This window comes from Podarcis filfolensis (genome assembly GCF_964270895.1).
Source record: "Podarcis filfolensis genome assembly, chromosome: 9".
NCBI classification, from domain to species: Eukaryota; Metazoa; Chordata; class Lepidosauria; order Squamata; family Lacertidae; genus Podarcis; species Podarcis filfolensis.
The window spans coordinates 18,568,777-18,596,049 of NC_139610.1; the positions used below are offsets into that span (position 1 = coordinate 18,568,777).

Below are 27,273 nucleotides of genomic sequence, written 5' to 3' on the forward strand. Positions count from 1 at the left end.
TTTTCAACCAAAACTATCTAGCAGTGTTGTTTTGAGAATAAAATGGGGAGGGGAAGAACCCTGTGCACCACTTTGAGCTACTTTGAGGAAAAGTCAGATAAATATACAGTAAAAAGAATAAACATCTCAAAAAGGACTGCGTATTCTTTAGATTTGCATGGAAGTCATGGATTTCCATGATAAACCGGTAGCTGTTCTTATAGTTAGGATGCTTTCTGTAGTGTTAAAACTGCCTCTTTCTCTCCCTCTGCCCCACTTTCCTGTAACTAAATCCAGTATTTCCTGTTCTATATTTTGCATGTCCTAGTAGGTAAGGTGAAAACTTAAAAAAAAGAAAGAAACTGTCAGCATGTTCTTTTTTTCTACAAACTAAGCATACCCACTCCTTCAACCTTTCCTAATTACTTGCTTGCTCTCTACTCTCTTGCATTCTTGTAAGGCAGCCAGGGAACACTGTCCTGTTTGCATCTACCAGGCTTGGAGCAGTTTCTAGGATGGTGACAACTTGGGTGCCTATTAATCTGATGCTATATACAGATACTATCTTGCCTGCACCAAAAGAAGATGCTCTTTAGCATCTGAGAGGCTGTTATCCATGTTCCCTAGGCTTTCACACTTTAAAAAATTATTACTGTATTGCAGGCATGTCCAACTCCCAAGAGACTGCAATCTACTCCCACTATAAAAAAAACTGGCAGTGATGTACCCATTGGATTGGCCAAAGTTGTTGAGCTTCTTTGGGGGAGGAAGACACAAAGTCATCGTCCCCCATCCCCCCCCCAATAGACCAGGATCACGCGATCAACCAGGGACGCCCAGCAATAGACTGGTCGATTGCGATCGGCCGGTTGGACATGCCTGCTGTATCGCATGGTGTTTGCACTTCTGAGACTTTCACATTTTATCTTCTTTATTTCATATTATTAACCCTGCTTTTGCTTGGGTGGTCTACTTTTAGGCAGAATAGTTTGCTATTCTACTCTCTACCTCTAAGGAAATGATGAATGATCTGAGAAAACATTTTCTCTGTTGTTCACTTCCAATCCATAGCTCCAATGGCTAATGTGGATGCCAGAAGGGGTGTCTAGTTTTGAAACTGGAATATGGACCCAGCCAGCCTAAGGCTCTAAATTCTTCAAAGAATTGCTAGAGGCATTAATTATTGGGCCCAGGTATAATACAAAGGTATTGCCTAATAGAAAAGAAAAACACATCTGAGTCATGTCAATCTTTCTGTTCCTCCAAGCCCAAATGACACTGTTCAAAGATATTTACCTGCCTCGGATTCTTTCTTCTCCTTGAAGGGAACAAAGAATCAGTTTGCTACTTTATGCCAAGCAAGTCTTGATTCCTGGGTGTGTAATCTTGGTAACACATCATGGCCTTTATCAGATCTGCAGTAGCTGAACACAGTTCTTTAAAAAGAAGCACACAGACAGATGTGCACTCTGTCTAATATGGCACTCATAAAGATAATTTTCTGGTCCTTGCTGGTCTTTGAGAAGGGCGTTTTGGCACATCTTCCTTGGTCAGTTACATTGCGTGGAGAGAAAGGGAACAGGAAGAGAAGGCTTCATTTTCCTCCCTCATTGGAGGAAAAGGGGCGTGACCTAGCTGAGTCTAGGAATCTAACTTTGTGATCTTAACCCCTTTGTGCACTAACCAGCACTCATGCATGGTTATGTTTTCACAACTGCCAGGACTGCCTCTTGGCTTCATGTTAGCACTGCTAAGCGTGGGGTGTCTAAAAGGGGCTAGTTGCCTTGGTGGCACACCTCATACAAAGGTAGTTATTTGCCTCTGTTTCGAGGATGTTTTAATAGATTTCCTCAATAGGAGCCAAGGCTAGAAGAGTATTTAGACCATTCAGTTTTGTCTCATGATCCATAGGCTTGCCAATTGTGATGAAAGGTTGCTCCAATTCTTGGAGCACTTAGAAGTGGTCCTAGAGTAGTTTATAGACTATGCTAGCAACCCTTATGGAGCAGAAGTGTGACTATCATGTCTGAGCCAGTGTTTTCCACTGTCTTCCAATAACTAGTGTATTCCCTCTCTCTCTCTCTCTCTCTCTCTCTCTCTCTCATATACATCTGTGAGACTGCTTAACCATATCATTATATTAGTTTTAATGTCTTCATGAAGTCACTACTATTCTAGTTTGATACATTTCATGAAGTCACTACTAGTTTGATACATTTTGAGAACAAAGTTTTCCTTTTGCCACTATTCATTGCTTGGATGTATTTTGAGAATTGTTTCCAAAATATACACACAGATTTCTAAGCAACAATGAATAGGTTCTTGTGGAGTACCTTTCCTTTCTGAGTTACTTCAAATGATAAGGATGAGCATTCTATCTTTGTATTCAGTTCCCAGGACAGATGAAATAGTTGGGAAGTCATTGTTTAAAAAAAATAGATAGGCAAAAGAACAACCTAGTTGCATAACTAGACAAAGATGCCAAAAAAAATACCTATTGGAAAGCTGCCTATTTTTGGAGGGGATACAAGATTGATGCCAGGATTGCTAGTTGTTGTTCTTTTTTATTAGAAGATTTTCTTGGTTTACAAAAGTACAAGCATTGTCTCAGATTGTAGAGTCTTTTTTTAGATTTGAAGTGAGACATCAGTGTTGTATACAGAATAAGGTTGGGGAAGAAGGAGGTGGGGATGGTAATATGAAGCACATATGTTGGGATTTTATGTCAGCATCACTTCTGTAGGTTCTCTTTCTAGTTCTTCTAAGATGCAAAACGCAAAACAAACCAACTTCTGTTCCTTTGTTTCTTTTCAATATTAGAGGAAATGCCAGCATTTCATATGTATTATGGATTGTATATCTTTTTCCTGTTAGGCTCATTTGCAAGATTAGGTACCATTTTAATGGTAATTATTGCTTATCACCCAGGCTCAGAGGAAGAGGTGATCTGAAATACTGATTTGCAGCTGCTGTTAATCTGTTTTTATAAGCTTAAATGATCCAGTGTTTCTGACTTTTCTGGAAAAGTCAACCGTGGTGGGAGTGTTCTTTGTGCAACTTGTTTTGACATGATATACAAAACGTCTCTAGGAATGGTAGCTCAACTGGTAAACCCAGACCCAGTGCTGGCCCTGTTATTGATATTTCCAACCACTTTGAACTTGTTATGCTGAAATGTTTGAATTGTATTCCTCTTAGCAGCAGCCTGCTTGGAAATAGCGCATTGTTGGAGGCCTTAATCACCCTTTTCAGAGAAAAGTTGGTCTTGATAAAGTGTGTGACTTTTGAGCTAGTGCTAACTTGCTAGCACAGTGTTTTGTGGGGAAAGCCCCAAAAGATAGTTTTGTAGACTTTTGTTCCCTTGTTTATATAAGTGCTGACCCACGAAGCATTTTGGAGGAATCTTTCCCCAAGGCTAATTCAGCACAATGACTAGCGAGACATCCTGCAGTATTTATATGTTTGTTACGGTACTGCCTCAACTGCAAAGAAGTGATACACATGTGTAGTTGGCCTGTCTTTTGTAACTTAACATTATTGAAAACAATAAATAGTTACATTTTTTTTAAAAAAGTAGGAAACTCTGTCTGAGTGAGTGTGGCCTGCCCATATCATGACTTGAGCTCTCCTTGAGCTCCATTTGGAGCTCTTTATTCACCAGACTGCCTGCATTATTATTTTATTCATATTCCTTAAATTTATATACCGCCCTACACCCATAGATCTCAGGGCAGTTCACAGCTTTTCTGGAATACTGTCATACAAGACTTGGCATGGTGTTGTCAACCAGGGGGCCCATGCCCCACTTGTGCTGCTGTGCTCCAGGGTTTTTCCTCTTAACATATATTTGGTTATATCGCAGGTGCTTCTGGGACTGTGAGAGGTCTGCCTTGTCAGGCATTCCTGCTTCCTTAAAGCATTGAAAGTGGGCTAGTCTACTGTCTCTGATAAATGGATGCCTCTAGTAGCTTGAGTAATTATTCTATTACATCAGGGGTAGGCAACCTAAGGCCCGTGGGCCGGATGCGGCCCAATCACCTTCTCAATATGGCCCACGGACGGTCTGGGAATCAGCGTGTTTTGACATGAATAGAATGTGTCCTTTTATTTAAAATGCATCTCTGAGTTATTTGTGGGGCCTGCCTGGTGTTTTTACATGAGTAGAATGTGTCCTTTTATTTAAAATGCATCTCTGGGTTATTTGTGGGGCATAAGAATTCGTTCATTTTTTTTCTCTCCAAAATATAGTCCGGCCCACCACGTGGTCTGAGGGATGGTAGACTGGCCCACGGCTGAAAAAGGTTGCTGACCCCTGCTGTATTACATTCTGTCTGCCTGACCTTGAATCTTTGATAACTCTCATATTTCAATTTAAGATGTTACAGCACCTGCACATCTGAAAACAACCTTTTGACTAATTGAGTAGCTTAGATAGGTGTTGGAGTTGTAGAGTAGTATCTTTGATTGGTATTAAAAGTGGTGTTAAAATGGTATTAAATGGTATTTAAATGGTATTAAAAGAAAGTATATCTCTTTTGTATTGATTTGAACTGGATTTTCCCCCCAGAAAGGAATATTTTCAGGAGTGTGTCTGTGTTAAAATTGTCATGGGAAATGGCTTTTATTTGGTATCTGTTTACTTTTCTTTGTTTTTCTGATAAAGACAACTCAAAATAGCTCTGTTGCAGCTATTTTCAAAGTGATATTGGTAGAGTTGCCTAAAGCTAAGATTTTCACAGGAAAATTATTTCAGGAAAAATTTACATTGAGAAGTCAACTATATTTCAGAAATCTGTTTGCCCCTAGTGGCTTTGGAGTCAGAGAACAGGACACGTAGAATAATTGTATTTACTTGGCTTTTAAAATGTGTTAACTGGCCTCAAAATTTATGATATGAAAAAGATAAGAGGGGATGGAGGATTTTCAAAGGAAAGAAACAAATTCAAATATGTCAGTACCAGTATTGTCTCTAGAATCCTTTTTATGCTTCCTCATTATGTAAACTTGTCAATGATTCATATCCTTGAATTTAAGAAACATAATCAACAACAAGAACTACACATATGAAAATATGATTGTATCATACTTTTGAAGTACCTTACAAGTAAATTTTCTTTGCTGGCTGTATTTGGTTCCTTGTTTGTTGCTAATTAAAACGTAAGGGAGTGGTCACAAAATTAGAGCTTCTTTCCTCCTCTATTAGAGGCATTTATTAATCTGTTAACTTAGTAAAAGGTTTTGCTACTTCTGAGAAATGCTGTGTTGATGTTTCTGATTTTATTTTATTATTAATGATCAATATTTCTTTTCCATCTAGCATCAGCACCAGCCAGAAGCGTTACTAAACGCAGAATTTCTCCCAGCATCAATTCTACCTGGGAAAAGAGAAGCGTCATCATGTCTAATATAACCATTGATCCAGATGTCAAACCTGGTGAATATGTCATCAAGAGCCTCTTTGCTGAGTTCGCTATTCAAGCTGAAAAGAAAATTGAAGTTGTAATGGCTGAACCTTTGGTGAGTTCATTTATATAGCCTTCACTCAATTGTTCATGTTCTTCTGAAATGGTTTAACCTTATTTTGATAACAAGATGACTTTGAAATTGGCTGAATAGAATAGGGTTGCCATACGTCAGGGAAATCCCAGACATGTCCTCTTTTGGGGGGGATTTTCACATTTTAAAGACCAAAATCTGGGATTTCGGGGGAGGGGTGTATTTATTTCTATTTCTATTTTTTATTGGCTCGGGTATGGGCGGCGCGGGCATGGGGTGGCTTGGGCAGCTCTGCAGTCTGTGGCTGCTGCCAGCCTGAGCTCAGAAAGAGGTGCAAGGGCGGTCTGCACACTGTGGCCACTGCCAACCTGAGCCGGGGAAATAAGAATGGTACTAGGAGGATGTCCAGTAGTAGAGAGATGGAGCTCTCAAGCCTGTCCAGCCTTGATGGATAATATTAGAAAGTATTTTAACGAATCCAATTAAATTGAATTGAATTACTATAGACAAGGCATAGTGTGCTACCTCTGCCTCCCACTACCAACAGTAGCCACCACAACTCAGTACTTCAGCAAGCCTCCAGATAAAGGTGCAACAAGAGCAGCCGTTAAAAATGTAGAAAGAGCTGTTGCATATAATTTTGTAAACTTGTCTTTTCTGGAACAGGTTTTATAGTGTTTTTTGGGTTAGAGCTGTATGACTCTGAGGTATGCAGCTTTGACTTGGGTAGAAGGACCCTCCACAATGTGAATATTTGGATCATAGTGTGAGCATATCAATTTCAAAATGTAAATATGGCAGCTACAAGAAGTAAGATATCATGTAAGGTAAATCAAGCACTAGAGAGTTTCTTACATGTTATGATTGACCCAACCAGTGGTTTGCAAGTTTCACGTTCTTTCGTCACTCAATTTTAGTAACTCACCGGCTTTTTATTTTAATTATTGCATTACACTTTTCAACTTATGTGTCTTAAGCAACTAAATTTCAGCCTTCAATATAGCATATTGATTAAATGTATCAGCCTTTGGTAATATAATAGTTCCATCTAGACAATTTATTTAACCCCTGCATGATAAAATTAATTCTTTGTATGAGAAAATTAGCCGCTGCACATGGTACATTTCTGTTACTACAAGAAAAAACTGTTAACACTAAAGGCAAAATAAATTCAAGAATGCAGAGCAGCAAAGGTTTATTTTATGATATGCACTGATGATCTTGCATGTATATTATAAGCTGCAGCTTTTCAAAAACCTTATTGTATTGTTTACTTGTGGAAAACGGTTGACTTTCGGCAGCCTTCTTCACTGATAAGTGATCAGAGGAAATATAATTCATTTTCTTTGAAAAACAGAATAGGTACAATAAACCACTGTTTGCTCACCTGTTGTAACTCCTTTTACGTGTGAACTAAGGCCATAATCGGGCTGATTATGGTCTTAGTTCACATTTAAAAGAAAAGTCTACTATTTTAGTAGTAAAGTAATAAAATATTATAGATTTATTATAGGCATTGTAACGTCTTCATGTGCCACCTGTTTCTATCCTAAGTAGTTTTCAAGCTTTATTTTTTATCATGTTTCAAAATTTCCAGCAATTGAACATCTTTAACTGCACAATCTGTAAATGCCACATCATATTAGAACTACTGTGTGTCTCAGTTGAGGAACCATGAGTGCTTCCTATTCCAGTTTAATGTAAATATGTTCAGATGTTATGATGAGCCATGACCCCACTCTCATAGGGATGTATTCAACTAACTTTTACCTACTGATATTATTCATGGTCTACTTTGTCTAAAACGCGGGTGGCACTGTGGGTTAAACCATAGAGCCTAGGGCTTGTCAATCAGAAGGTCGGCGGTTCGAATCCCTGTGACGGGGTGAGCTCCCATTGTTCAGTCCCTGCTCCTGCCAACCTAGCAGTTCGAAAGCATGAAGTGCAAGTAGATAAATAGGTACCTCTCTGGCGGGAAGGTAAACGGTGTTTCCGTGCGCTGCTCTGCTTCACCAGAAGCGGCTTAGTCATGCTGGCCACATGACCTGGAAGCTGTACACCGGCTCCAGTAAAGCGAGATGAGCGCCGCAACCCCAGAGTTGTCTGCGACTGGACCTAACAGTCAGGGGTCTCTTTACCTTTACTTTGTCTAAACGTTAGTTAAATACAACCCATATATTACACCACCTTTTCTGACATGACTATGAGTTGATCAGAATCTTTTGCTTCCAATTTTTATTAACTGTAATTTAGTGTTGTATCCAAATAGTAATAGTATCCAAATAGTAAAGTGTGGTTAATCTTAGCTATATTTTTTGGAGGAACCAAGTAGCTCCACAACACAAGGTTTGAAATTAGATCGTTTCAAACAAGCCATCCAGTCTGTCAGATTTAAACAAAGCATCAAGCTGTGATGGATCAAAAATGGAACAGAACACTTAACCCCTCTTTGCTGCCATACTGGAGGTGGAAAACAGAGGAAGAGCATGTGAGCACAAGATTTGCTGCAGCTTTTTCACGTTATGATTAGCCATCATTTTTATCATGATGTTCAAATGCAGCCACTATCTAAAACCACTGATCCACTGCTCCCTGATCCAGCTTTATTCTTCTAATATAAAGAGAGAGATAGAAGAAGCAAAGAACTGTGGCTACATTAACTAGAAAACAACTCCTGACTGCTTTATTTCTTTTATTTTTTCATACATACTATTAACTGTGACCCTGGAAATAATAATGGAATCAATATTTCAATGAGTTGAAAAATGTTCGTGGAGAATCTAGTATGTTCCTCAAGAGGCAAAAAACATGGGAAGGGGGGACCTGGTGCATATTGGCCGAACTGCTAGAACAAGTTGTGCTGCTCTTTCACAGCTGGCTGCTTTGGCATGTGCTGACTACAGTGATAGCAGCAGGGAGTGTCTGCTCTCGCTGTAGGAATTGTCAATAAAGTTGCATCCTAAAGGGAGATCGTACCTTGGCAAATGCATGAACAGAATATCAACAACAAAACCAATAATGAAAAGCAACTGGAAAACTGCTTTATGAAACAGCAGGGGCGGGATAGGCAATAATTCATACTGAATTCTCCCTCCCCTTCCCCATTTTGTATTTGTGTATTATTAAACAAACAAACAATGTAAAGACTTGTTTTCAGAATTCAAAGGAATGCTATGAGTGGCTTATCATGTGGGAAAAAAACACAAGGAGGAAAGGTAACAGGAATGTAATTCTCAGAATGGCAAACACTATGTTCTTCCTCATTCAGTCAGCATTGCAAAGGTCATACTGTCTTCTGACAAGGATAAGTGCTAATGGTTTTCTCTGCTCCTCATAGAATTGAAATGAAGCTTAGTGTAAGCTAAAACCAGCTAATTATGACCCTTCAAGTGGAGTTGGTACAAACTGGCTTTTTGGGGGGGGGGGGCATTTGTATAGAATTTTGTACTTGGTGTTTTCAATGTAATGCCCCCAGTGTACTTGTTAATTTTATTGTCATACTATGCTCACTGTTTGTGGGCTTTTGTAGCTGTTCGTGTAGTTCCTTGGAAAACCTAATATAGTCCTCAAAGCAGGGGTAGGGAACCATAGCACAGCCCCCGCCCTCTCTATCCAGTCTGAAATGTGTCCTTTAATGGCAATAATGCCTCTTGGGCAACTGGATGGAGGACGAAGGGATGTCCATTTGTGACTCCTCTAATATGCCTTCAATGTGGCTATTAAGTGAAATTTCTAAGAAGTGAAATAGAAGGGTTGCTAACTTTTTTCCCATAACAGGATCCTGCATTTTTAATGGGTTGCCAACTTTTGCTGGCTGTTGCTGCTTCTTTCTCTGTAACAACCAGTTCACTGGGTGACATTAGCTGGGGCGCATGCTGGTGCACGTGAATTCTTGCCCTTATGAATAGTGTGTGATTTCTTATTTAATTAGGTTATTCTTCCTTCCTTCCTTTTTGCAGTGAGTTTAGCACTTTCAAGTTTGCGTGATGAGAGAGTTATAGTTACAGCCTTCTCAAAAACTTCATCTAATTCAACAAAAAAATAATCCCTTCCATTTTAACATTTTGTTTTAAGGGCTTTCTATGTTCACTCAATCTCTAAAATGCCTGGAAATTACAGCTGTTTAGGTTCACACCCTTTGCAGACATTTCATTTAGGCAATATTGATATAGTATGGTACCCTATTCCATGGTTAATTTCAGCTGCTTCACTGCATTGGAGCTGGATGGCTGTCAATGGCAGTGTGGTGGACCAAAGTCCCAGATTTGTCCGTGTGGAATAGACACATGGAGTGTATGCAACGATTGAAGTTACCATTCTACTTTACAAGTGCCCAACCAATCTGAGAAGAAGGCAAGGATAAGCCTGAATTATTTGGCATTTGGGGTGCTTGATCTGTTGGGTACAACTTGGTGCTTTAACTTCTTATTCTAATTCTAGGAAAAGCTCTTGTCCAGATCTCTTCAGAGAGGTGAAGATCTTCAGTTTGACCAGGTTAGAGAAGCTTTCTGTTACAATTTGTTGCTTTCCTTGAAAATAGTTTTCGTCTCCATAAATTGGGCTAAAATTTGTCCAAAACATAAATGAAAATTAAAAAAAAACCAAATTAAACAAATGTTTAATTCACTTTTTAAAATTTACATTTGTGTTCCATTTTCAAATGTTTCATTTTCTGAAGTTTGGGGGAGGGCATGGCAGAAGAAATCATAGAAGACTTTCAAAGACTAATATCTAATGGATGTGACTTAGTTAAGGATATTTTAATTCCTGTTGATGTTGGCCAATACAAGTGTGGCTGCACTTGTTGGTCAAATCTAGTTTTGGATTATTTCTTGTCTTGAAATTATTTTAGAGGTAGGACTGTCATTCAGTTAGGAGCATCCTAAAACATATGAGGCTTAGTTGATCAATTAATCCATTAAAGTTGCATTAAAGCATGAGTTTTGAATTATTATTTTTTTAAAAAACACCTTGCTTTTTTAATCCCATTAATAAGCCACTGAGGTGCATGCACAGCTGTTAGCCAGACAAGGAGGGAAGCAATTTTAGGTGATTTTTGCCCTCACTTTTCAGCTCCTTGGTCCTGATTATACCTGCTCAAATCTGCTCCAAAGGGTTAGGGAAGAGATGAAAATTCCTTCCCATTCTGCTGATGGAAGACTTGCCACCAGCTGAGTGACATTGTTGGATGCAATCCTGTATCTTTAAAATAACAGGAAAGCAACGCTACAACATTAGTTCTGTCAACATTTGTGAAGACTGATTACTTACATTAGGGATGGGGAACCTGTGTCTCTCTGTATGTTCATGGACTCCCAACTCCCATTATGTACACGTTTATTTTTATTCAGGGTTGAAAAATGACAAAGCAAGGCTGTTGCAATATGTAGTGTTGATGTGTTACAGTACGTGTGTCATATCCCAAAAAAGTAAGAAGGGGGAATGCTGTGAAAAGATGCTGCATAAATAAAAGCACTTTATGCACCCAAACTTTTCCTCTTTACAGTTGATAAGCTCTATGAGCTCAGTAGCAGAGCACTGTCTCCCCTCCTTACTACGTACCTTGTTTGATTGGTACAAACGCCAAAATGGAACTGAAGATGAATCTTATGAGTACAGACCTCGATCCAGCACAAAATCCAAGGGGTGAGTGGATGTCTGTGATCATTACATTTAGGATCTAATGATTTCTTATGTTAAACTTGCTGCCTCAATAATTAAGCATTTCATCATGAATGATTTATTATTGTATAATTTCCAACTTTGCTTCTAAAAATAAAGTTGGTAGATTCACAAGAGTTTCCTCATAGGTTTTTCCTTCATAACATTTTTCTTTTCTGTTACTATGAAATTCCAGATAGTGTGGAATAGCAGGATGGGGAGGGGCGCAACAGAGTGGAAAAGACTCACTTGACTGGTTGTGCCAGCAAATGAAAAATATAAACCATAATATGCATCGTATAAATGTCTTTTTTAAGAGGAAAAGAGTCTTATGTTATGTTTGTTTTTGTTTCAGGGATGAGCAGCAGCGTGAGAGGGATTATCTACTTGAAAGGAGAGACTTAGCTGTAGATTTTATTTTTTGTTTAGTTTTAGTTGAAGTTCTAAAACAGGTAAGTGCTTTAAGTTTTGCAATCTATGCGCTGTCTTTAGTAATATATTTTTATTTTAATTGTTTGATGAACTGAGTATTTGTGTAGTCTGCCTAAATGCTTATGTGCAAAAATGAGGCCTATGTAAGCAGAGGACACGTGATATTACAGTAATCCTTTTAGCTGTCCAAAACATTCTTTGCTTCCTAAGCTGTTTTCTCTTATACTGTACAATTTAGAATCTAGATCCATTAAATCAAATCTCCTATGTCAGTGAATAAAGAGATGCAAGTAGTAGGATATAGCTTCATTTATTTAGATCCCTGCTTTCCATTGTGGCACATGAGTTGGCAACTGCAGATCTGGACTACAGTACTGTGACACACTCTATGTGGGGCTTCCCTTGCAGCTGGTACAGAATGTCATTGCACAGGGCGGGGGGAGCGGCACTCCTTATCGGGTGCATCTCAAGCCGATGCTGAGGGGCTCTGCAATGACTGCCTATTAGCCACCAAGCCAGTTTTAAGGTTTTACTGCTTACATACAAAGCCCTAGGTAACACTGGGCCAGGTTGTCTCAAAAACTTGTCTTCCTCTCCCACTTCCCACAGCCTGATGATTATTGGCCTGTGGTAACATGGAGGTGGGTTTTTCCACCGGTGGCACGACTGATGAATGCTCTCCCTGCTGAAATTCGAGAGGCCCCATCAGTGCTGTCATCCCACCATCTCCTGAAAACACACCTATTTGGGCAAACATTTCCCTAAATTGAACATCTGATGTTGTTATTTTAACTGTTTTAATGGTGCTTTTTAATTGTTTGTTTTATTGTCTATTTTGCTTAAGGATGTTTCATGTCCCAATGGATTTGTTATTGCCTATTTTAATTATGGATTGATTATATCAGTGGTGCCCAAATGTGATGGGATGATGAGCTGCTTGTGCGTAAAATCCCTAGTCCCTCAGAGTTTGGCTATGTACGCAAACCTCTGTCTGCAACGGAGCTCTTAAGCATGGCTCCGTCAGTCGCTGGTAGAATCCGACAGTGGGCGTTTACGGAATTTCTTCCAGCATAAAAGCTCCTTAACGGAAACCCGCCTTCTGGACTCTCGGCGTGACAGTTTCCGGCGAGGAGTGGGTGTCCCTATAGGAGGTCCTGAAACCTCCCCACTGTTTTCGCTGGAAGTGTCTCTGAGCCATCCCGCCGACTCACTTTCCCTTGGAGCTCCTTCCCTCCCCCTGCTGGTTCCCTCCTCAGCTGATAAGTCTCTCTCAACCTCTGGGAGTCCCTTCACCTCCTGTTCTCCCGATGGCAGTTCCCTGACACCAAACTTTTTTCAATGATGGCCAGGTTGTTAAGGTTTTTTTAGGATTTTACCCCAGGAAATAAACCGCCACAGGGGCCAGATTAAACCAACCGGCGGACTGGATTAGGCCCCCAAAACGGACTTTGGACATTCCTGGATTATATAGTTGTAAACTGTTTGGAAGCCATTTTGGTGTATAAGTGATATAAAGCACTCTTCTCTGAGTCGATATGTATTTATCTAATTAACATGCAAGTTATTTCCTGACACAACTTTAAGAAGTAATGTTTAGCAACATGTGCCTTCTGTGTTACAGATACCTGTTCATCCAGTGCCTGACCCTTTAGTTCATGAAGTTCTAAATTTGGCTTTTAAGCACTTTAAACACAAGGAAGGGTAAGCACATTTGGCAAAAAAATGTACATTTCTTTCAGAAATTCTGAACTTTGATTTGATTACCCAGTGGACATTGGTCACAGTGGTATCACAGATAAAGATACACTATTGCAAATCTTCAGGTTTACGATGTGAATATATTTTTTAAATTGTTACTGGTTTGCTAATTTTTAATTACATTTTTGTTAAGTAGTATTTCCAAAATCTAATAAGGCGTAGATGTAACATAAAGGGATATACAAGAAAGATTATATTGCTTATTTTTAATGATGCCAAAAGCAACTTGCAGAAGTTTAGCCCAATTTCAAATAAGTTCTGTTTCTATCCTTATTACGTTCCATTTATTTAGATATTAATCTGAAGCCTAAAAGGAAATTCCTTTGAAATCAGTGTGGCTTTGAACCATTTTACATATGATAAAATCCCTACTTCTTTGTAGAGAATGACAGATAAAATGTGTGTGAATATTAGTTTTTTGGTGCATTGTGTACACCATTATTTTATGGAGCCAACTATGCAGTACTTGTTATCAAATGTAATTGTCAGTACATAGGTTGCCAGCCTTATTTACTACTACATGGAAGTGCATCCTGTGTAGAAATTCACCACAATTCTTTTAATCTTTAGTAGGGATGGGCAACTTTTTTCTGTCAGGGTTGGATTTCCTGTAGCAGGCCAGTAATGGGTGGAACTGAATACAGTTATGGGTGGGTGGACCTTCTCCCTCCCACCCCTCCTTCCATTTCCACTCTGCGGAATGCCAGAGAAAATTTCTTTTGCTAGAAATCCAAACTATGCTCGCATACGACTTTTGAAACTAGCTCAAGGGCTGCAGATTGCCCTCCCTGATCTATAACTATAAACCTCAGTTACAAGTTTGAGCTTGAATATTGTCATCAGTGTGGCAGTGCAAATATAATTTTGTTCTCTCCTGCCTCTATCTATCCATATATATATATATATATATATATAACCTTCCTTCTAGTAGATGGTGTATCTCTTATCATTGTGCACAGCATTGTATCAGTTGTAGCCATTACTGAGTAGTAAGAAGTTTGTAGTTTTTATTTGTGTACTTCCTTCTATTCACAGGTATTCAGGAACCAACACTGGGAATGTGCATATTATTGCAGATTTATACGCAGAAGTAATAGGGGTTCTTGCGCAATCAAAGTAAGTTGCTCTTTTTACACGAGGTTTCCAAGATTTGGAACATTCTCCTTTGTGACTCATGTTCATATGGAAATTTTCATGAGTGGTGATTGAAGGTTGTGTGCATCCTTATCTTAACAATAGCATCTAAATATGTGACATCTTGTGACAGCAGTTCATTGCCAGATTGTTAGATATATTCCCATAGCAGCTTCTCTGTTGAAGTGCTTCCTATTTTGAATAGAAAACATGTTTTTTTAAACAGATGGCAGTATTAAAGGTGCAAACGAGTTCTTAGAACACTTGAAAAGTAACCCTGGTTCACGTATCACTTGAAACTATCATTCAAAAGTGCGCACCGCTCAGCTGTGGTGCTCCTGCCTCTCCACTTCCCGCTTCAACATGCTGAGAGGAAATAGGGCAAAGGCCAACTTGCCATTACAGATGAATCAGTGCTTGTGCTTTGTTTCTCTCCGAACAAACCACATTGGTAAATCAAGATTTGTTCTTTGTTTACCACTGTGGTTTGTTAGGAGAGAAACGAACCACAAGTTCTGGTTTGCCCATGAAGGCAGCCCATCCTCCAGCTTGTTTCCTCCATGACACACTGAAAAGGAGGAGTGGGGTGGCACTAAGCACATTTTTTGGAGCAGCATAGAGTAGCACTCAGATTCTTCACAGCGAACCATGGTTTCATTCAATGTATGGTTTAATGTGATCTGAGAACTGGACCAAAGTAGAATGGTAGGGAAAGGACACCTGTTGAGGAGCAGTCCCAAACTCTTTCCCAGATTGTCCAAATGGCCCATGGCTACCCAGCTTTTTAATGGCAGAGCATAATACATATGGACCAGAAAATCTGTTTTTAATATAAATAATCTAAAGAATATTGAACAGCCTTTGTGTCTGCCTTTCCACGATCTAGGTTTCAAGCTGTCAGAAAGAAGTTTGTCACAGAATTAAAGGAACTGCGACAAAAGGAACAGAGTCCTCATGTGGTACAAAGTATCATCAGCTTAATTATGGGGATGAAGTTTTTCAGAGTAAAAATGTATCCTGTAGAAGATTTTGAAGCATCGTTTCAGTTCATGCAGGTAAATTATTTTATTTTATTTTACTTCTTTCGCGCCCTCAGTGTGAACAGTGCTTAACAGAGCTACAAGGGCACAGGTCCCTGCCCCTGAGGAACTTACTATCTGAAATTAGACACAGGAGATACTGAAGTGGGAGAGAGAAGTGGAAGAATATTTAACCTGGCTCAGTTGATTAGTGCGTGGTGCTGATAATGTCAGGGTTTTAGGTTCAGTCCTCATATGGGACAGCGGCATATTCCTGCATTGCAGGGGGTTGGACTGGATGATCCTCTACAGCAGGGGTCAGCAAACTTTTTCAGCAGGGGGGCACTCCACTGTCCTTCAGACCTTGTGGAGGGCTGGACTATATTTTGAAGAAGAAAAAATGAATGAATTCCTATGCCCCACAAATAACCCAGAGATGCATTTTAAATAAAAGGGCACATTCTACTCATGTAAAACCACACTGATTCCCGGACCGTTCATGGGCCGGATTGAGAAGGCGATTGGACCGGATCTGGCCCCCGAGCCTTAGTTTGCCTACCCATGCTCTACATTTCTATGATTTTATGTGATTGTTTGCATAGCATGTGCTTAGCTACAGGCTTTGTATCTAGGTTGCTGAGCTAATGACTTCACAAAAAGCAGGTTTTGAGGAGGGATTTGAAGAAAGAGAGGCAGAAAAAGAATCCTTTAAACAGGGAGGCAATTCCAAGCATATAGGCCCTCAAAGGAGAAAGGGTAGAGTTTTTGAGGGGGAAGAGACCTTTGGATGCTGGGGGTGGTGAAATTTGAGGACTGAAGGTCATGGATAGGATTCTTTTGTAGTCTTCTAAAACATTAGGGATTGATCCTTGGACATTTTACATTTAAAGCATGTCCTGTATTGCTGAGCCACGCACCTTCCCATAAAATAGCATGGAGAAGCTGCTGCTCCTAATGGTTCCGTGTCAGAGCTTTATTGGGCTCCATTGATTTGCAGCTAATGCATACTAAATATTGGCACTGCATAGCCACATTTGTTTTTATATTAGATTTCTCATATATGAACATGGGAACATGGGAAGCTCTTCATAATCTGTCTACTTGTTTTCTTACAGGAATGTGCACAGTACTTCTTGGAAGTAAAAGACAAAGACATAAAGCACTCACTGGCTGGTTTGTTTGTAGAAATACTCATTCCTGTTGCTGCTGTGAGTAGATTTCATTCTTCCACAGAAGAGTGTGTGTGTGTGTAAGCACGTGCGCACATGTTTTCTTCCCCCATTTGACTGTGTTGCTTAGACAAAGATCTGGTTTGTGTGTAATAACAGTAAGCCAAAATATGGCTTAGCATGAATGCGTAATCATGAGAGTTTCTGGAAAGGAGATTGCAGCTAATGTGCTTCTACCTCTGCCACCCCTTGCGCTGCACTGCTGTGAACTAAGCCATGGTTTCGTTTGACTTAGCATGTCATCTGAACCTAGGCTCAGGGTTTGTCTTCTGTAGGCAAACTACAAACTGTAAACCTTGGTTTGCAAGTTTTGTTTACAGCTCATGGTGTATCTAAAGCAAGATAAGCCACAAGCATAGGTTCACACAACTCACTAAGCCAAATCATAACAAAAAAATTTTTTTCCTTCCAGTAGCACCTTAAAGACCAACTAAGCTAGTTCTTGGTATGAGCTTTCGTGTGCATGCACACTTCTTCAGATACACTGAAACAGAAGTTGCCAGATCCTTCTATATAGTGAGAAGGTGGGGAGGGGTATTACTCAGAAGGGTGGTGGGAATGGGTGATTGGCAGATAGCTGTGATGAGCCTGTTGACGACTCTTAACGACTGCAATAGGTCTTACAGGATTCTTATCTCATTATACATGACAAAGCCATTTTTCACCTTCTCACCCCTTGCTTTTTCCTGTAAGACCTATTGCAGTCGTTAAGAGTCGTCAACAGGCTCATCACAGCTATCTGCCAATCACCCATTCCCACCACCCTTCTGAGTAATACCCCTCCCCACCTTCTCACTATATAGAAGGATCTGGCAACTTCTGTTTCAGTGTATCTGAAGAAGTGTGTATGCACACGAAAGCTCATACCAAGAACTAACTTAGTTGGTCTTTAAGGTGCTACTGGAAGGAATTTTTTTTTTTGTTTTGACTATGGCAGACCAACACGGCTACCTATCTGTAAGCCAAATCATGACATAGCGCAGCAGAAGGAGAAGCAAAATGGCCACAATATTCTCTCCAGGAGGCTTCCCGCTCACAGATTCACACTAACCCATAGTTTAACTTGGTGTTACATGTGAACCAGCTCTGTTCCCCGTGACATACCAGTGATTATTGTGGGTCTGTTCAGGCCTGCAGGTGTATACTTTAAAGTATGGTGGGAATTAATCCAAAGTTACCGTATTTTTCGTCCCATAGGACGCTCCGTCCCATAGGACGCACCTAATTTTATTTTTTTGGGGGGGGAAATAAAGGAAAACATTTTCCCCTTTATTTCCCCCCCAAAACCAGGTCGGGGAACAGCGGGATGGTGGCGCTGCACCTCCCCGCTGTCCGCCGAGCTTGTGGGGCTGGCCGATGTCTGCCCTGCGCGTGTGGCGCTCTGCTTCAGGAACTCCCGCAGGGCTCCCCACGCTGCGGATGTCTGCCCGGCGCGCGGGACGCTCTGCTTCAGGGCATCCCGCGCGCCGGGCGGCAGGCTGCTATCCGCAGCGTCGGGAGCCCCGCGGGAACTCCCGTGGGCTCCCCAGGCTTGCTGATAGCTTCCTGAAGCCTGGAGAGCGAGATGGGTCGGTGCACACCGACCCCTCTCGCTCTCCAAGCTTCAGCGAAAGCCTGTATTCGCCCAATAGGACGCACACAGATTTCCCCTTCATTTTTGGAGGGGAAAAAGTGCGTCCTATAGGGCGAAAAATACGGTAGTTGTTTCAGTTGTCTCAAACCTTCCATTAAACCTGTAAACAAAAGAAGACCAAAGCATTACAACTTTGGTGAAATAAATAAAAATTTTTCCTTTTTTGTTGAATCTAAATGAAAGCAAAATCATTTTTACAAAATTGTACATATTTTTTAAATATTTGTTTTCAACTTTGTTTTTTATCATTATTATGTAAAATAGAACTCTCTTGATTCGGGATCTTCAAAAAAAGTATTGTTTGTTTATGTATGTGGATGCATGCAAATTTCAGCCGATGTCTTGATTAAAGCCAACTAAAAGATCTTGATAACCTAATTATAAATGCAGCTGCCTCTTTAGAGATTGCATACTAAGACTAACTTCAACCTAGTGAGAGTCTTGGCCATATGTGGAGCCATACCATGGGGATAAAGTAGGATCTGATCCAAGCTGTAGCATATATCATTATTTCTAGGTATCAGCCAGGTGTGTCAGGGAGATCCAGCACTTTAAAAATGCAGTACAACTTTGATAAGATCCCTTCCTCTTCCCGGTCCTGATTAGCGGATTGGAATGAAGCGTACAAGAACCTGTGATTCAGAATCACTTTTCTCCATTGATAGGGTTGTATTATTTTTAAACCTAATTACATGTAAATGTTCATTGCTTGACTAACTTTATTGCTGCATGATTTATTGCACATTCATTTCATATGAGCCGCAAGACTTAAATGAAATCTGTAAGGTGATTTTAAATGCTTATTTCTCAGAGCCTTTTATCATGCTGTGAATTTCAGTGTCTCTGTTTCCTTTTCTAAAGAGTTCTTTTTGGTCTATTTCTTTATTCGACATTAGGCTGTTAAAAATGAAGTGAATGTGCCATGTCTGAAAAACTTTGTGGAAATGCTTTACCAGACTACCTTTGACCTGAGCTCAAGAAAGAAGCATTCATTGGTATTTGAAAATGTTTATGTTTTGAGTATTTGTACAGAACTCATGCATGCAATTTAGCAAAGTAGCATAGAATCATAGAATTGTAGCCTTGGATGGGACTCTGAGGGTGTTGTAGACCAACTTCCTGCAATGCAGGAATCTCAACATGCAGCCCCCCATTCAATTTGAAACCCTACTGAGCCCCACTTAGCTTTGCAAATGTGCTAGCCGTTTTAATGCAGCACCACTAGGAGGTTAGTAGTCACACAGATATCAGGAATGGCCAGCGACATAGGACTCAGAAGTTGAATGACTGAGAAGTAGAGCAGTAAGCTGTAGTCTATTTGATTTGAGGATTGTTTGATTTATTCCCCCTCCCCAAGTTTAGTGAAACAGCTTTTTAAACCGCAGAACTCCATAACTCTGTATGGAAATCTTTCAATTATTCTCTTGCGTACTGTAATTCTGAAAGATAAATTTGACAAGTTATTTTCCTCCTCAAAACAGGCTTTGTATCCACTGATCACCTGCTTGTTGTGTGTCAGTCAGAAGCAGTTTTTTTTAAATAATTGGCATATCTTCCTGCAGAACTGTTTGTCCCATTTAAAGGTAAGGACAATTCTCTTAATATTTATGAATGTCTGTGTGTGAGTGCTGCAGACCTCCACCCATGCAGCACAACCTTTTGCAGCAATAAAATACCATTGGTAAATAACTTTATGACACTTCCCTTTTATTGTCATGTTTAGCAAAATAAATGAAATCTGCATAATTTCAGTCCTGATTCTCTGTGATTTTATTTCCCGCTTTATCAATACTGCATATTTCCTTGATATAATATCTTTACCTGCAAGTTCATTATATAATAGAGATTTAAAATCTGTCAGATTCCTCCTAATCTCATGCCTTTGAATCATAATCATGGCTTGTAACTGTTGAAACCCACTAACCTAAGCCCATTGATTTCACTGGGTCTGCTTTGAGTATCACTGAGTTGGATACAACAACATATTCTTAGCTTTGTAAATATCGATGTTAGATATAAATTCCAGAAATTTTTATTTACTCTGATCAAATGTCAAAAAGCTACATGCATTAATTTTGAGATACGTTACTTTCCACCCAGTAAAATTACTTATTCCATAAAATCAGAGTAAACTTGAAGAGATTCAGGTGAAATTTCTGGGATAAAGATCCTGATATTTAGACCAAATTTTAACAATACTTGATACTGTTTTGCTTATCTTCTTGTTGTTTTTAAAATACAATATTTTCAAGAAAAATCACATTCCTTCTTGCTCTACAACATGTCTTTCCTTCCATTCTTTCTTCCACCAATGCACAATTCTTATGTTGGTGCCTGCAATCCCTCTAACCTCAGTTTCTGCATTTTATTAAGGCCAATTCTTTGGTGATTAAGAGGTGATTAAAAATGTTTGACTCTTACTGAGTAAGTTCTGTGGAATGGGAGTTATTAAAGCCAGGAAGATGAAAATAAATTTTGGAAGGACTTTCATTTCTGAAATTCTACCAAACCAAGAAACTATATTTGTTCCAATGTTGTGAATTTTTCCATCTGCTTAATTTGATTAGTCTAAATAACGTACGCATTGAGATCCTAGCTATTTGCAAGTTAACTATTAAAGGTACACCAAGGCCCAGCCCAACTTAAATTGCTCAGGCAACAAACCATTTGTGACCAATTTATTATGCTCATGATCTTGGGGCCTTCTTGAGTGCTCCATGAGGCATGAATATCTGTCACTAGAGGGGGATATCGCTCTGTGCATGCATCAAAGTGCACTTTATGTTCACCCATCTAAGACAACAAGGGAGAGCATTCTACATGAAGAAACACACTAGCATCAGAGACTAGAATGGTTATGTATAAGATGGTTCTCCAGCATAATCTTGCCTTCCTACATGGTTTCTATATCACTTTGTTATAGAGAATGGTGTGGGTTCAGTCATATGGGCATAGTAAACATGCCATTTCCATACTGTTAGGGTATGGTCCAAAGACTTGCTTACGGTGAAATTGGCCACAGTTGACCACTTTTGAGTCATGCTTATTTCAATGGAAAAGCTGAAAACATGTTTTCCCTGTTACTGAATTCAAAGGACTTCACAGGGTATATATATTTTCATTCCTTTGATAAAATGGATTTAACAAGAATTTTATGTTGTATACAGGCCAAATATTTAATGAATTTCTGCTGGTGATAGGTTGATATTAACAACTGGAGTCTTGCATTTCATCTTGTTATAAGTGTTTCTTGCATCTGCCTTTGCGAAAACTTCAGAACTGTACCTGTTTTAAACTACGTAAATAATAGTGAAACATGCAAAATCTAGCAGCTAGGTGTTTTACTGTAGGATCATCTCCACATATAATTTTATATTGTGTCAAGGTTTTGTCTATTTCCTTTACACATTTGCAGCTATTTTGCAATGTCTACTTTTTGTTTGTCTCTGTCTACTTGCTATTGAAGCTTTCTCTGTGTAGCATATAGAGGAGGGATGCTGGTATCTCTCACTTCTTTTATTTAGAAAAACCCTTATTGCTGGCAATGGATGCATAAAATTTCTGTTGTTAGGGACTTTAATTAGAACTCATAAAGCATGTGTTTGATACTTTAACATAGTTTTGTTGACCATTAACAACACAACATTTTATTATGGGGCTCTGTTCAACAGAAATGGCACATAACATTTACAGTACTAACTGTATATGAGGATTTCATCTCAGATGTCAAACTTTCAGACTAGAATTTACAACAATATTCCTGCTGTATATTGAGATTTTGATCTCTCTCTCTTTTTTAAATTGGCAAATGCCTATAACAATTGATTTGAATTTCTTCCACTTTCAGAAATAATTTGAAAATATAAGGCGGGTTTTTATTTATGTTTTTAAAAAACATATAGTGGTCCTTGGCACCCTGGCTAATGGCAGAGACTAGAGTATATCTTCCTTTGGTTCTGAAGCCCTAGGGTAACTGGCAGCTGGTGCAGAGTGTTCTTCCTAGAAGGAGGAGTGAAACAAATGGTCTGTAGCTCCTTTGGATCATGAATGAAGCTAGGTTGGTCATCCCTTTGGCATGATGTTCTTCCTGGAAGGCAGGAGTGGTGCCTTCAAATTGCCATGGCCACCTGACTAGTGGCAGAGACCAGAGTACGCTTGCCTTCAATTCTGCAGTCCGAGCTAATGAGCATAAGGCTGGGACAGAGTGGCATCAGTGTCTTCCTGGTGGCAGTGGTGCTGCCACTTACAGGATGAGAGCAGGTACCTTTGGGTTGGAGGTGGCAACCTCACTACCCTCCTACTCCACCCTGTCTCTGTTCTGGTGAGCAACACCATTACCACTAGGAGGAGGAGGAAGATGATGTTCTCCATCCCACACCACTACTGCAGGTAGCTGGCAGTGGTGTCTTATCTGCAAAAAGAAGTGTGTTTCTGCTGAATAGAGCCCCCGTAAGCAGCTTTCTGTTTGTGCTTTTTATTATTTTATTTTTTCATCTAACATGCATGTGCTTCCCGTTCTCATGTTTGTTATGTTTTGCTGTCTTGCATTGCTTTATTTAGATGCCATCTAACAACAGTATCAGAAAACAAATAGAAACTCTCCAGGTAAGTTAATATGTTGTATTAGCAAAGTAAGAAATAGCTTTGTCTGACTTATTTGGGGGGGTTGATTGTTGCATTGTATGTCCTCTTTGGTTGTATGCAAACTGCAATCACAGTGTGAAGAAGCAACTGCAGAAATAGTAGCTAATCTTTGAAAGGAAAATCAGGAGTAATTTAGTTTCAGTGGATAGAAGAAACAGCTGCACACGTGGTATAGTTTAATGCTAATTACATTCCTGTTGCACTTGTTAAAAATGCTTCATGTATGTGAGTGCACAAAGAAATAAGTTTTCTCGGGGGGGGGGGGGAGCTATGGCTTTCATACCACATTCTCCCTTTCTCCTCTCCTTGTCAATATGAGAACATGTAGACCGTGCTAGGGGTCTTGTAAGAATGAGGAGGTATGTGCATGATTTTTCATATCTGCATCCTCTGTTCCAGATATGGCACCCTGTGGCTCTCCAGATGCTCTTGGATTACACCTGCCGTTATATTTGACCACTGGCCATGCTGGCTAGTACTGATGGGAGTTGAGGTCCATCAACCTTTGGAGATCCACAGGTTCCCAATCTCTGCTCTATTCATCCCTGTGCTTTGGATTGAACTGAGCATTTTATGATGCCGAGGTCCCCGATTCAGTGTGTGGCTTGTAAGTATAACGAGAAACCACCACCATTCATTATACGTAGTTGACTTGGATCAATTGCAGGGGAGTGAAGCAAAGCATGTTTACGTTAATCAAGAATGAAAACTACGTAACTTTATTTGTGGATCTGCTCTGAGCTTATTGAAAATGTTTGAAAGACACCAGTGGGAGAATGGTATTGAGGACTGAACCAATATTGGCTTCCTTTTAATCTCTATTTCTTGGAATGCTGTTGATTGCAGTGACTGAGTTTAGTTTCTAAAGGAAGAGTGGTTGCCCTTTGTCAAGGGCCACATTCTCTCAGGGATAATCTATTTGCTGCATGCCAGCAGTAGGTGGGGCCAGAGTCACCTGATGCCCCCATATCATCACTGCCTTCTCTCTCTCTCTCTCTCTCTCTCTCTCTCTCTCTCTCTCTCTCTCTCTCTCACACACACACACACACACACACACACAATTCATTTATTCTTCATTCATTTTCTTCCTGCCACACATCAGTTTATCCATTCACATACACAAGCACACACCCCATTCATCCATCATCTGTTCTGTCTCTTACGTACACCCCATCCATTCTGATTCTCTTCCATTGTACATGTACGTGCACATAAAAAACAAGACACATATGTCTCACAGTAATCCATTCATTCTCTCTCACACGCCCTTCACCCATTCTCACAGGCATGAACACACACTCCATTCATCAATAATGTATTTGTTATCTCATTTCAAGTTTTAATGTTAAAGAGTGAACTAATGTGGAAACTAAGTAGATACAACTTAGGACTAGATATTGTACAATTCTTCCCTGTAGTACATAGTGGAGCAGAACCTGCTGGGATTAAGTGAATCATGGAGTCAGTTGCTTTACACGTGCCTTGTTGGCTGGTGTCTCCCAAAGAGAAATAATGCTAAGTAGGCAGATTTCTTAATCTGCTCAGGAGTTAAATACATTGCTAGAGAGCAGCAGGAGCTTGGAGCTTGCTTGTTGTTGCCCACATCAGGTGCTGAGGCCTCTTAATAGCTCCCACTCTCCACCTGAAGCCTTGCAGACAACATTAGAAAGCTAGCAGCTTGCTAAGCTATTGAGCATTCAGATCCCCCCCTTTGCCCCCTAAACCGATAAGGTCTTTTCTGCTCTGCAGTGAATGACTGCCCATGAATTTTTAAGAAGTAAGAAAAATTAATACTCTTCTTCTTGAACATGTTAAGTGATGTACCTGATGGATTGCTATTCTGAATGATTCTTCTAGAAGAGGGATAATAGCGTATGTTTTTGAGAGAAGCCTAACCAGAATGAAAATGTGTTAGCACTGGCTTCATTTTGTTGCAGGAGCTTGTCCCTCCTAAGGAAAAACATGAAAAAGGGAGAACTGTCAACTATTCTGTGTTGGCAGAACACTGGGGGACCTTAGCTGTTTTCATTTAATTTTGCAAACAAAGAGCTATTTCTTCACCCCCCCAAATATTTGCTAAAATAGTTACCTAAATTTTCACTATTTACTCTTTGGTGATAAATGCCTTATTTTGGTGGGTGTCTTTTGTCAGAGAGGGGTTCATCAGACTGAAGTGAGCTGAAAATGGAGAAAAGTAACCTCTAATTAATTTACCCCACAGTCCCCCCAATGCATTAGTATGTATGTAACTATAATAGTGTAGGGTTGAATTCAAACTAAGGTAGCTATACTTAAAATTTCTGTGCAGCTGAAGTTGGAGTTAACTCCTCTGGTTGATTTCAGTGATACCTAAGTTCAGCTAACATAGTTTGGGTCCATCTAATGGTTCCTAACTCTGGTATGTGCAGGTGGGTGATCAGAGCAAGCAAATAACGACAAGAAATGGTGAACAAGGAATGTGTGATTTAAACATACCAGGGCTTTGCACAACAAAGTCAGCATTGAGAACTAGCGAGGTTGTCTCAGTGTGAATGTGATACGTATGTATAATAATTCTAACCAAAGGACTTCCACCAAAAATATGGTTGCTAAATTACAACTGCTATGTGAAACCTGGTCCCCTATAGCTCTCCATATCAGGCTTCCTAGCCAAAAGCCTTCCACCTTCTGAAATGTCGTTTGTGTGTCAGAACTCTATAGTATCATTTCCAATAAGAAGTAGCTTATTGGTGAGCCAGTGAAAGGGAGCCCTGTGGAGTTAAGAGTACAGGGAGCAAGGGAGGTAAGAATTGTAAGACACTCCTTCACTGGCTCAGAACAACTAATAAGCTGTTCCTGTGATTGTTTCCTTAGATGTAAGTCCCATGCAGTTTTGGGACTTAATCTCAAGTGCGCTTGCACCCTAAGGCTACAATTCTGTGCACACATACTTGGGAGTAATTTTCATAGAACCTATTAACCAGGACCGGGACTGAAAGCAGTTGTGTTGTGGAAGGAACAGACAGCTTTTATTCTTGGCAAAAGAGAGGGGAAGAGGAATGCTCCTGCTTCTAGTGCACGTGGCACTTCCACTCTGGCTACAACATAGCCCCCATGCACCTGAAAGTAGAAGAGACCAAGACAGTCTTAGTGGAGGGAAATGGGGAGTGGGTGCTTCAGCCAGCTCAGAATACCACTCCTGCCTTCCTAGAACCTGCACTCAGATTCTACTAGTACAGTTTTCATGGGATGGGGGGGAGAAAGTGCTCTGGCTCTTGCTCTTGCTCGCTGAGTGTTGTAGAAGGGCAGGCCTGTGATTATCCTTCTGCTTTGCATCAGTGCTTATGTCACATCGTCATTTCCTAGAAGCCCTGTGTGGCAGCCGGTGCATCATACATATGCTGTTTGTGGTAAGGGCTCTTGGTCACAAATGTATTACAGCATAGATTTCCAATAATGAAATGTAATCTATTTAAATTAGTGTTTTAATAGTGTTTTTAAAATATCCATTCAAAGTGGAGTCCTATACATAACATAATATTTCTCTTTTTAAAATTATTTTTAACAGAACAAAGATCCCAAAATGTCTCGAGTTGCACTGGAATCGCTGTATAGATTATTATGGGTTTATGTTATTAGAATAAAATGTGAAAGCAACACTGTGACACAAAGGTAAGCGGTTTGGTTCAGTATATTTGAAACCTTTGTAACTTTTTCCTTCATATTGAAAAGTACCGTGACTATTTTATGATAATACTCTTGCTGGGTTTTCTCAATGCGGATCTCTCAATTGTTTCCTCTGCAGCCGCCTCATGAGCATTGTATCGGCACTTTTCCCAAAAGGCTCTCGCAGTGTGGTCCCTCGAGACACACCTCTGAACATATTTGTAAAAATTATTCAATTCATTGCTCAGGTGAGCCCTTCTGCAGTTTGTTTCAATGCACAGTAACACTCCTGTTTTCAAATCTGCCACCTTTCCATATTGCCTACCAAAGAACCTGCTGCAGTTTCAGAGCACTTACAAACATGTTATAGGATGCACATTTGCTTTATGTTGGTCTGTTAGGCATTATTGAGCTGAAAAGGAAGCCTAGAACACACTAGGTGCTCCCCTTTGATTTCATGTAGCAGGGATAGTCAGTGGTGATAGGCAAGCTGTCTTTGAGTGAAGCCTGTCTGCCGTCGCTGCTATCTTCACTGAGGAACCCATAATAAGCCTCTGAGAAACCCCATGGTTCCACAGAGTACAATTTGAAAACCACTGCTCTAGCCACGGCAGTCTGCTGTTGCTTTTTGACAAGAACAAGA

The 27,273-nt window shown here is 40.0% G+C and overlaps 1 protein-coding gene across 13 annotated transcripts in view; it reads left to right on the forward strand.

Moving 5' to 3' along the window:
• Positions 1 to 27,273, forward strand: part of FRYL (FRY like transcription coactivator) — a 137,892-nt gene that overhangs the window by 46,948 nt on the left and 63,671 nt on the right. For 7 of the 13 annotated variants that reach the window (XM_083629855.1, XM_083629856.1, XM_083629859.1 and 4 more), the window contains 13 exons: positions 5,297 to 5,496; positions 9,916 to 9,969; positions 10,982 to 11,121; positions 11,492 to 11,588; positions 13,190 to 13,269; positions 14,362 to 14,442; positions 15,347 to 15,515; positions 16,595 to 16,687; positions 19,238 to 19,336; positions 19,823 to 19,924; positions 22,902 to 22,946; positions 26,533 to 26,636; positions 26,770 to 26,878. In XM_083629855.1, coding sequence (XP_083485981.1) covers positions 5,377 to 5,496; positions 9,916 to 9,969; positions 10,982 to 11,121; positions 11,492 to 11,588; positions 13,190 to 13,269; positions 14,362 to 14,442; positions 15,347 to 15,515; positions 16,595 to 16,687; positions 19,238 to 19,336; positions 19,823 to 19,924; positions 22,902 to 22,946; positions 26,533 to 26,636; positions 26,770 to 26,878 — 1,293 coding nt within the window. In that variant the 5' untranslated portion in view covers positions 5,297 to 5,376. The remainder of the gene's footprint in view (positions 1 to 5,296; positions 5,497 to 9,915; positions 9,970 to 10,981; positions 11,122 to 11,491; positions 11,589 to 13,189; positions 13,270 to 14,361; positions 14,443 to 15,346; positions 15,516 to 16,594; positions 16,688 to 19,237; positions 19,337 to 19,822; positions 19,925 to 22,901; positions 22,947 to 26,532; positions 26,637 to 26,769; positions 26,879 to 27,273) is intronic. The other 6 variants (XM_083629857.1, XM_083629858.1, XM_083629864.1 and 3 more) reach the window with 1 other exon arrangement.